The sequence below is a fragment of the Cherax quadricarinatus genome, chromosome 18 (genome assembly GCF_038502225.1).
Source record: "Cherax quadricarinatus isolate ZL_2023a chromosome 18, ASM3850222v1, whole genome shotgun sequence".
Taxonomy (NCBI): domain Eukaryota; kingdom Metazoa; phylum Arthropoda; class Malacostraca; order Decapoda; family Parastacidae; genus Cherax; species Cherax quadricarinatus.
In genome coordinates this window covers 6945387-6957886 of record NC_091309.1, presented here as the reverse complement: position 1 = coordinate 6957886, position 12500 = coordinate 6945387, and the positions used below count along the sequence as shown (strand labels likewise).

Here is a 12500-nt window from a genome sequence, read left to right as displayed (position 1 = left end):
CCTTTGTAGTTCTGCCTGGTCTTCGATCGAATGAATTCTTCTCATTAACTTCACGTCATCTGCAAACAGGGACACTTCGGAGTCTATTCCTTCCGTCATGTCGTTCACAAATACCAGAAACAGCACTGGTCCTAGGACTGACCCCTGTGGGACCCCGCTGGTCACAGGTGCCCACTCTGACACCTCGCCACGTACCATGACTCGCTGCTGTCTTCCTGACAAGCATTCCCTGATCCATTGTAGTGCCTTCCCTGTTATACCTGCTTGGTCCTCCAGTTTTTGCACTAATCTCTTTTGTGGAACTGTGTCAAACGCCTTCTTGCAGTCCAAAATATGCAATCCACCCACCCCTCTCTCTCTTGTCTTATTGCTGTCACCATGTCATAGAACTCCAGTAGGTTTGTGACACAGGATTTCCCGTCCCTGAAACCATATTGGCTGCTGTTGATGAGATCATTCCTTTCTAGGTGTTCCACCACTCTTCTCCTGATAATCTTCTCCATGACTTTGCATACTATACATGTCAGTGTGTGTGTGTGTGTGTGTGTGTGTGTGTGTGTGTGTGTGTGTAAACGGAGCAACTGTTAAAATCTTATCCCATTTCCCATATTGTTAAAGGTGAGTAGCATCTTAGTGCTTAATATTGTCAGTGGGGAAAGGTGGAGGATGGGGGAAACAGGGAAGGATGAGGGAAATGGGGAAATGTTGAAGAGATAGGAGAAAATGTGGGAGATGGGGGAAGCATTAGAGAGGTTTATGGTTGTCTACAGTAATGGGATAAAAAGCTACACTACTCAAGGTTCGTAAGTCTGGTAGAACAGCAGCCAGTGTACCTGTACTCAACACTGCTAACATCAGTGTACCTGTACTCAACACTGCTAACATCAGTGTACCTATACTCAACACTGCTAACATCAGTGTACCTGCACTCAACACTGCTAACATCACTGTACCTGTACTCAACAGTGATAACATCAGTGTACCTGTACTCAACACTGCTAACATCAGTGTACCTGTACTCAACAGTGCTAACATCACTGTACCTGTACTCAACAGTGCTAACATCAGTGTACCTGTACTCATCACTGCTAACATCAATGTACCTGTACTCAACAGTGCTAACATCAGTGTACCTGTACTCAACACTGCTAACATCAATGTACCTGTACTCAACACTGCTAACATCAGTGTACCTGTACTCAACACTGCTAACATCAGTGTACCTGCACTCAACACTGCTAACATCAGTGTACCTGCACTGAACACTGCTAACATCAGTGTACCTGTACTCAACACAGCTAACATCAGTGTACCTGCACTAAACACTGCTAACATCAGTGTACCTGTACTCAACACTGCTAACATCAGTGTACCTGTACTCAACACTGCTAACATCAGTGTACCTGTACTCAACACTGCTAACATCAGTGTAAATGTACTCAACACTCCTAACATCAGTGTACCTGCACTCAACACTGCTAACATCAGTGTACCTGTACTCAACACTGCTAACATCAGTGTACCTGTACTCAACACTGCTAACATCAGTGTAACTGCACTCAACACTGCTAACATTAGTGAACCTGTGCTCAACACTGCTAACATCAGTGCACCTGTACTCAACACTGCTAGCATCTGTGTACCTGTACTCAACACTCCTAACATCAGTGTACCTGCACTCAACATTGCTAACATCAGTGTACCTGTACTCAACACTGTTAACATCAGTGTACCTGTACTCAACAGTGCTAACATCAGTGTACCTGTACTCAACACTGCTAACATCAGTGTACCTGTACTCAACACTGTTAACATCAGTGTACCTGTACTCAACAGTGCTAACATCAGTGTACCTGTACTCAACACTGCTAACATCAGTATACCTGCACTCAACACTGTTAACATCAGTGTACCCGCACTCAACACTGCTAACATCAGTGTACCTGTACTCAACACTGTTAACATCAGCGTACCTGTACTCAACAGTGCTAACATCAGTGTACCTGTACTCAACACTGTTAACATCAGTGTACCTGTACTCAACAGTGCTAACATCAGTGTACCTGTACTCAACACTGCTAACATCAGTGTACCTGCACTCAACACTGCTAACATCAGTGTACCTGCACTCAACACTGTTAACATCAGTGTACCTGCACTCAACACTGCTAACATCAGTGTACCTGCACTCAACACTGCTAATATCACTGTCCCTGTACACAACACTGCTAACATCACTGTACCTGCACTCAACACTGCTAACATCAGTGTACCTGCACTCAACACTGCTAGCATTAGTGTACCTGCACTCAACACTGCTAACATCACTGTACCTGCACTCCAACACTGCTTCCATCAGTGTACCTGCATTCAACACTGCTAACATCAGTGTACCTGCACTCCAACACTGCTACCATCAGTTTACCTGCACTCCAACACTGCTACCATCAGTGTACCTGCACTCCAACACTGCTAGCATCAGTGTACCTGCACTCGTGCACTGCTACCATCAGTGTACCTGCACTCCAACACTGCTACCCTCAGTGTACCTGCACTCCAACACTGCTACCATCACTGTACCTACACTCCAACACTGCTAACATCAGTATACTTACACTGAACACTGCTAATATCAGTGTACCTGCACTCCAACACTGCTACCATCAGTGTACCTGCACTCCAATACTGCTAACATCAGTGTACTTGCACTCCAACACTGCTAACATCAGTATACTTGCACTGAACACTGCTAATATCAGTGTACCTGCACTCCAACACTGCTACCATCAGTGTACCTGCACTCCAACACTGCTAACATCAGTGTACCTGCACTCCAATACTGCTAACATCAGTGTACCTGCACTCCAACACTGCTACCATCAGTGTACATGCACTCCAACACTGCTACCATCAGTGTACCTGCACTCCAACACTGCTACCATCAGTGTACCAGCACTCCAACACTGATACCATCTGTACCTGCACTCCAACACTGCTACCATTAGTGTACCTGCACTCCAACACTAACATCAGTGTACCTGCACTCCAATACTGTTAACATCAGTGTACCTGCACTCCAACACTGCTACCATCAGTGTACATGCACTCCAACACTGCTACCATCAGTGTACCTGCACTCCAACACTGCTACCATCATTGTACCTGCACTCCAGCACTGCTACCATCAGTGTACCTGCACTCCAACACTGCTACCATCTGTGTACCTGCACTCCAACACTGCTAGCATCAGTGTACCTGCACTCCAACACTGCTACCATCAGTGCACCTGCACTCCAACACTGCTACCCTCAGTGTACCTGCACTCCAACACTGCTACCATCAGTGTACCTGCACTCCAACACTGCTACCATCAGTGTACCTGCACTGCAACACTGCTACCGTCAGTGTTCTTGCACTGAACACTGCTAACATCATTGTAACTGCACTCCAACACTGCTACCTCAGTGTACCTGCACTCCAACACTGCTACCATCAGTGTACCTGCACTCCAACACTGCTAACATCAGTGTACTTGCACTGAACACTGCTACCATCAGTGTACCTGCACTCCAACACTGCTACCATCAGTGTACCTGCACCCCAACACTTCTACCATTAGTGTACCTGCACTCCAACACTGCTACCATCAGTGTACCTGCACTCCAGCACTGCTAACATCAGTGTACCTGCACTCCAACACTGATAGCATCAGTGTACCTGCACTCCAACACTGCTAACATCAGTGTACCTGCACTTCAACACTGCTAACATCAGTGTACCTGCACTCCAACACTGCTAACATCAGTGTACCTGCACTCCAATACTGCTAACATCAGTGTACCTGCACTCCAACACTGCTAACATCAGTGTACCTGCACTCCAACACTGATAACATCAGTGTACCTGCACTCCAACACTGCTACCATCAGTGTACCTGCACTCCAACACTGCTAACATCAGTGTACCTGCACTCCAACACTGCTAACATCAGTGTACATGCACTCCAACACTGCTACCATCAGTGTTCCTGCACTCCAACACTGCTGACATCAGTGTACCTGCACTCCAACACTTCTATAATCAGTGTACCTGCACTCCAACACTGCTACCATCAGTGTACCTGCACTCCAACGCTGCTAACATCAGTGTACCTGCACTCCAACACTGATAGCATCAGTGTACCTGCACTCCAACACTGCTAACATCAGTGTACCTGCACTTCAACACTGCTAACATCAGTGTACCTGCACTCCAACACTGCTAACATCAGTGTACCTGCAATCCAACACTGATAACATCAGTGTACCTGCACTCCAGCACTGCTACCATCAGTGTACCTGCACTCAACACTACTAACGTCAGTGTACCTGCACTCCAACACTGATAGCATCAGTGTACCTGCACTCCAACACTGCTAACATCAGTGTACCTGCACTTCAACACTGCTACCATCAGTGTACCTGCACTCAACACTACTAACGTCAGTGTACCTGCACTCCAACGCTGCTAACATCAGTGTACCTGCACTCCAACACTGATAGCATCAGTGTACCTGCACTCCAACACTGCTAACATCAGTGTACCTGCACTTCAGCACTGCTACCATCAGTGTACCTGCACTGCAACACTGCTAACATCAGTGTACCTGCAATCCAACACTGATAACATCAGTGTACCTGCACTCCAGCACTGCTACCATCAGTGTACCTGCACTCAACACTACTAACGTCAGTGTACCTGCACTCCAACACTGCTAACATCAGTGTACCTGCACTCCAACACTGCTAACATCAGTGTACCTGCAATCCAACACTGCTACCATCAGTGTACCTGCACTCAGCACTACTAACATCAGTGTACCTGCACTCAGCACTACTAACATCAGTGTACCTGCACTCAACACTGCGAACATCAGTGTACCTGCACTCAACACTGCTAACATCAGTGTACCTGCACTCAACACTGCTAACATCAGTTTACCTGCACTCAACACTGCTAACATCAGTGTACCTGCACTCAACACTGCTAACATCACTGTACCTGCACTGAAGACTGCTAACGTCAGTGTACCTGCACTCAACACTGCTAACATCAGTGTACCTGCCCTCAACACTGCTAACATCAGTGTACCTGCACTCAACACGGCTACCATCAGTGAACCTGCACTCAACACTGCTAACATCAGTGTACCTGCACTCCAGCACTGCTAACATCAGTGTACCTGCACTCAACACTGCTAACATCGGTTTACCTGCACTCAACACTGCTAACATCAGTGTACGTGCACTCAACACTGCTAATTTCAGTGTACCTGCACTCAACACTGCTAAAATCGGTTTACCTGCACTCAACACTGCTAACATCAGTGTACGTGCACTCAGCACTGCTAACATCAGTGTACCTGCACTCGACACTGCTAACATCAGTGTACCTGCACTCAACACTGCTAACATTAGTGTACCTCTACTAAACACTGCTAATTTCAGTGTACCTGCACTCAACACTGCTAACATCGGTTTACCTGCACTCAACACTGCTTACATCAGTGTACGTGCACTCAACACTGTTGACATCAGTGTACATGCACTCAGCACTGCTAACATCAGTGTACCTTCGCGCAACACTGCTAACATCAGTGTACCTGCACTCAACACTGCTAAGATCACTGTACCTGCACTCAACACTGCTAACATCAGTGTACCTGCACTCAACACTGCTAACATCAGTGTACCTGCACTCAACACTGCTAACATCAGTGTACCTGCACTCAACACTGCTAACATCAGTGTACCTGCACTCAACACTGCTAACATCAGTGTTCCTGCACTCCGCACTGCTACCATCAGTGTATCTGCACTCAACACTGCTAACATCAGTGAACCTGCACTCAACACTGCTAGCATCAGTGTACCTGCACTCCAACACTGCTACCATCAGTGTACCTGCACTCCAACACTGCTACCATTAGTGTACCTGCACTCCAACACTGCTACCATTAGTGTACCTGCACTCCAACACTGCTACCATCAGTGTACCTGCACTCCAACACTGCTTCCATCAGTGTACCTGCACTCCAACACTGCTAACATCAGTGTACCCGCACTCCAACGCTGCTAACATCAGTGTACCTGCACTGCAACACTGCTAACATCAGTGTACCCGCACTCCAACGCTGCTAACATCAGTGTACCTGCACTCCAACACTGCTACCATCAGTGTACCTGCACTCCAACACTGCTAACATCAGTGTACCTGCACTCCAGCACTGCTAACATCAGTGTACCTGCACTCCAGCACTGCTAACATCAGTGTACCTGCACTCCAACACTGCTAACATCAGTGTACCTGCACTGCAACAGTGCTACCATCAGTGTACCTGCACTCCAACACTGCTAACATCAGTGTACCTGCACTCCAACACCCTTAACATCAATGTCTTACACTGGGTAACCCATACATCAGTGTCTCACACTGGATGACCCATATATCAGTGTCTCACACTGGATGACCCATATATCAGTGTCTCACACTGGATGACCCATATATTAGTGTCTCACACTGGATGACCCATATATCAGTGTCTCACACTGGATGACCCATATATCAGTGTCTCACACTGGATAACCCATACATCAGTGTCTCACACTGGATGACCCATATATCAGTGTCTCACACTGGATGACCCATATATCAGTGTCTCACAGTGGATGACCCATATATCAGTGTCTCACAGTGGATGACCCACCATTTTATCTATCAGTTTATGTCACGTGTTTAGCCAAACTTGGTAAATGTCTTGACGGTGACGTTACTTTTTGATGAAAATTTGACACATGTGCGACATCTGGGTATCTTTAATTGTAGACGTTTCGCCAACTAGTGGCTTTATGAACGCAGAATCTCTTCAACTACGGTGCTCTACACACCAACTCCAAGGCTGAGGTGCTGACTACCTCATCTTTTCTATATAGTTCTACTATCTTCAAGTTATGTCCTTGTAGATGAATGGTTCAGAGAACCGACACGTGTCGGTTCTCTGAACCATTCATCTACAATCCTGTCAGACACTGCAACTTCTTGGGATCTTAATACTTGGGAATTCTTCGCTGGCCCACCCTTGGGCACGACCTACTTCCACATTGGACAAATGTGACACCACCTACGACTGCTGCACCTCTCCTGTCATACGGTTTATAAGCTGCTTCTCCGCTCATATGCCGTATTCTATTCTAGATTGATGGACTGAACACATCGACTCAAGGTTGAGGGACTGATTACCTCATTCTCCTCCTGTTCTTCAAGATTCTCCTTTGTATGGACTGATGAAGCCACTGTGTGGCGAAACGTTTCCTCAATAAAGATACCCAAGAGTTGCACATGTGTCTAGTTTATCAAGTTATGTCCTGGAATCTGTATTGATAAAGCCACTGGTTGGAGAAACGTCTGCAATTAAAGATACCCAGATGTTGCACATGTGTCTAATTTTCATCTTGTTGGTACTGTATACCATTCATGTACGTTACTTTTTAGTGAATTCACTGGAACACAAGTCAGTACGAAATGGAAAAGTTGGTGGATTCTCCCTGAGCTGTTGTTGATTTCTGAACAATGAGATTGATGTTCACTGCCTATGTTGGATCTTTGTTATATTATGTTGTAGTTACGCTAGTATTAGTTCAAGGATTACCTCGTCAGCTCTTTTAGCTGATGCAAACTACCATTAAGTTACGTACATCAGTAGTGTCAGTACTGGCTTGGTTTTTTCTCTGTCTGGGATAAAACTGTTGAGCTTAACGCTGTATCTGGTGTTAAACTGCTGACATATGAAGCAAACACTGTCTCCACAGATCTTACTTTTGTAAACAAAATATTAGTAGATAACAAAACACAATGATGGCAAATTACTGAACCAGCCTTAGGTGGTTCAGTAGTTACCGCCAATAAGAACACTTAATTCCCCCTCCATGGAGGATGGAGCCCCTATTGACGTTTTGGTGGAAAGAGTGAAGGAAAGTGGAGGACGTGAGACAGGGGTATAAGGGATTTCACTTTATATTGAAAACATGAGCGCAAGTGCCATAAAACTGGGCGAAAGAGTTAAGTGTTGGCAGAAGATTTAAGTGATGATTGAGGTTTGAGAGGGATAGAGGCACTTACCCACGTTGTCATACATAATGTCCTTGAAGACCGTGAAGCACTCGATCGTTCTTAAAGTGCCCGGGGAGGTCTCAGGCCAGCAAGAGACCTCGTCGAACATGCTGGGGCACGCCCGTGGGTCCCTGTTGGGGTCGTAATACGCTGTAACGAAATCATCGAAGCACCGGTCCATCTTCTTGTGTTGTTCCTCGTCCAGGTCAGTTAGGTTGAACCTCGACTGCTCCATGAACTTTTCCCACAGTTCCTCCATCACCTGTTCCATCTCTCCAGGTTTACCATCCAGGCTGAACCCTTCCAAGTCTTTGTTTTTCAGCTTGGTGAAATCCGCCATGTCTAGCGGATCTAGAGTGAGCGGGACTTCATAAGGAAGCCGCTCTGTTGGCTCTGCTAAAGAAGGCATGATGACGGTGATGGTAATGATAGTAATTGTGGTAATACGGGTAATAATAGAGGTGTCACAATGACACGGTATCAAGGAGTGGTACCATTGACTGGTATGCACTCATTCTCAAAGAGACTCTTTCTTCGGTCTCAAAAAAAAAGTGTCTTACTGAAGATAACTTTGCTTTCGCACTCCCTTGGTTAAGTGTTTTGTTATGGGTGAGAGACGAGGGACCTTCCGCATGTTATCAAAATGGGTTCCTTGATTGTGAAGACGCACTTGAGCACTATCTTGCGAACACAATAAGTGTAAGCTCCCTCACTCCTCACACGCACTCGAGGGAGTTACTGCTTACCCAGCTCGACACCCAGACGCACTCAACACGATGCACGCATTGTGGGAATCTACGTCTAGACGCCGCACTTGTTGGAAACGTATCAATGTAAATGCACCAGAGCACGCGTAAGTGCCACGTTTGAACGTACACGCACTATGTACACTCTTCTTACAACATAAAAATGCAATTAGGATGTACACACGCTGTTTAAACGCACACAGATGTACACTTCATTTCGCACTTCGCGGAAGATAGAACGCACTCAATTCACGTACACATATGGTACCCACAGAACTGTGTTTCTCCAACAGGAAGATTGTATATGAGAACTTTCAGAGCCGGGTTGTGGTGTGAGGAGGGTGTCGCTTTGGCCCGAACCTGTGTGGGCGGTGGGCACACAGTGGGCGTGGGTGGGCGTGGGTTGGCGACTTGTCTCGCAGACTACCGCCCACACCACCCTTCCTCATCATGACTGCAAGAACAAAAGAGAAGAGAGTGAAATATAATTGTTGAAATTGTGGCTAGGATAACATAAACATTACATAACAAACATAACAAACATAACAGAAACATAACACGAACATAACATAACTTATACCAAACATAACACGAACGCACATATACCTTTGCATAGATGTATTAATTACCCATACATTACTGTTAACGGCTTGACAAAGTTCCTGGAGAGCGAAACATTGCCACAATACAATTTAATATTAGTTGCATCTGTGTCCCTTTAGCCTGGTTTATTTTGCTGTTATGTGTATCATCCCAATGTGTTTATATGCTAGTGTGTAGGTTTAAAACTATACTCTCAAGTATTTTACTTGTGTATTTTCTGGTTCTGTTACGCTTTATTGGGTCTACACTATCTCATGACTCGAAAGGAGACGTCAACACTGAACAGTAGTCTAAGCGAGAGAGCACAAGCAGTTTGACTGGTGACACTGTGATAATTAAGACACGTGTGCAATAGTTGGGTATTTTTATTGTTGAAACGTTTCGCCTGCACAGTAGGCCTCTTCAGTCAAATACGGAGGTAGTAAGTGTAGCAGTAGTGAAATGAAGATGGCATAATTAGTCCATCAGTCTTGGAGAAATGGTATTTAAGGTGGTCAGTCCCTCAGCCTAGAGAAGAGTTCAGCTCCATGATCTGGAACGATATTATCGTTCCTCAAATATTGTTTCTCCAAGGTTGATGGACTGATTGCATCATCTTCATTTCACTACTACACCTACTGCCTCTGTATTTGACTGAAGAAGCCTGCTGTGTAGGCGAAAAGTTTCAATAAAAAAGACCCCCAACTGTTGCACATGTGTCTTAATCATCAACCTGTCGGTATTTTATACCATTTTTAACAATTCTAGTGACATCATTACTTTTGTTTTGAAAGTTCTCATTGTTCACCCTTTTTTTTCTGGCTCTCACGGCATTTGTCTTATTGTGTTCTCTAAATGAGTGCTCATCTGACATTATTATATCCAAGTGTTATTACGTGTTCCTTTCATTCTGTGAGATGGTCTTCCTGTTCTTTGTGTTCAGTGCTCATTTTCGGGCTTTTATTCTTTCTGTACCTGAACACTTGGAATTTATCATCACTGAACATCATGTTAGTTTGCTTTGCTGACTGGAAGAATCTGTTGATGTCTGACTGAAATATTTTCATATCTTCTACGTAGGCAACTTTCATGCTTATTTTGGTGTCGTTCACAAAGGTTGACACGAAGTCGCAGGTGTTCATATCGACGACATGCGCAAGACAGTAGCTACTTCGGTGGCAAAATTTAAATCAAAGTCTATAACTTTGGATAACAGAACAGTGACTTATTTCCACTGAAGTGAAGCTAAAGAATATCTTTGGGTCCCGTCAAGGAAGGACTGGTATTAAGCACACGCTCTTAGTCGCTCATTCAGTTCTCACAAGATTCCATTCAAGGTTACCTTGACGCCGGTGATGAGCTCTTAATCCAGTGGTTCAATAACAACAGCAACAGCAGCATTACTACTACTACTAATAGTAATAATAATAATAATAATTCCTTAATTACCTTCACTACCAACCTGTTCACCTTCCCTCAGCTACCAGCGACACTCTCCATCACTATTCCATCCCTTGCAGTTCCATTTCCTCTTCCCCTCACAGCCCTTAGATCTTCAGGAGAGAACTTGATCGATTCCTGGAGCCCCTTCCTGACCAGCCTTGGACTGCGTGCTGCTGCCACCCCCTGCCTGACTGGTCAAGACCAGGATGTCTGGTCTGAGACCAGGAATCAAGCACAGGTAAACATGCCGGAATTAGCCTGGGTCTTGGTCACCTACGTCGGCTGGCCGTCAATTACCTCCGGGTCTAGTAATCCACTTAGCCACTTGTAATCCCCAGGTAGCTACCGCTGACCTCATAAAATCCCCAGGCTACTTCTTGTACACCTTCCGCAGGTGTCCGGGAAATCCTCTCGGGTGACTGGACTAATCCAAAATACGGAAAGAACAAGAACAGTATCAAAGCAGAATGCTGACGTTACGATCAGGGCACGATTTGGGATTTTTTATTTTAAGTTTGGTAAACAAAACACTAAAAAAAATTCGCGTCTGATGGAGCCGTAGAGACAGACGTCCTTATTTATAAAAAGCTGCAGGAGCGCAGTGGGTGTTGACGGTAGGCGAGGGGTTGCTCAAAGAACCTGACGTAGTTTTTCCTTACCCATCAACTCCAGGGTTGTGAAGCGGATGTTGCAGACGAGAGTTGAAGGATAGAGCATGGTAGTTAGAGAGGATAGATCGGAGAACGTAGGGAGGAGCTGAGACTCGAACCCTTCTACCACAAACAGGTGAATACACCCACTCTCTCACACACGAAGAAGGCATGATCCATACATAGCTTTAAGAAGATGCGCGACAAAGTTCTTGGAGCGGGGAGAGAGGGGACCTAGTAGCGACCAGCGAAGAGGCGGGTCCAGGAGCTATGAATTGACCCCTGCAACCATAAATAAGTGAGTACACACACACAACGAGATGAGTAAACATATACAAACACAGAGGAACAGTTGAGATGACAGATAAACAGGCAGACAGCGCCGCAGCGCCGCTTTCATTTTGTTTGGCTAGGCCATAAGATCAATGTCGAGAATAGGGAGAAGGACTGGAGTAGGATAGAGCAGTGAAAAGGTAGTGAGAAGACGGGAAAAGAGAGAGAAGTAAAAAAGGTTGTGGGGTAGACAGGAAGAGAGAGGTACGAAGGATGAAAAAACAGGAAAGAGAGAGAGAGAGAAAAAAAAAAAAGTTAAGTGGCCTGGCTACTTTAGGTGGGTTTTAGAAGAGTGGTTTTTGTCACATAGTGTCGAGTTGAGACACGTGTAAGGTTTGCTATCAAGCCAGCTAAGAGCTAAGGTGCTGTATAGCCCTTTTGGCTTAGCGCTTCTTTTTGATTATAATAATAATAATAATAAGAACTAAGGTGGTAACACAACAGAGTCGACTAACACCCAGGTACCTGTTTACTTCTAGTAACACGGAGGCAGCAGGTGTTGGGAACTTGCACATACATCTTCTGATACGCCAGGAAGCAAGCTTAGAAGGACGAAGAAGGTGGAGGATGAGGAAAAAACCGTCGAAAGAAAAAATGG

General features: G+C 45.4%; 1 protein-coding gene across 1 annotated transcript in view; it reads right to left on the bottom strand.

Annotated features, from left to right (window-relative positions):
* The window catches only part of LOC128689542 (diuretic hormone receptor), a 305584-nt gene that overhangs the window by 156449 nt on the left and 136635 nt on the right, over positions 1–12500 (bottom strand). Inside the window, exon 2 of the mRNA XM_070086132.1 lies at positions 8158–9348. Coding sequence (XP_069942233.1) covers positions 8158–8557 — 400 coding nt within the window. The 5' untranslated portion in view covers positions 8558–9348. The remainder of the gene's footprint in view (positions 1–8157; positions 9349–12500) is intronic.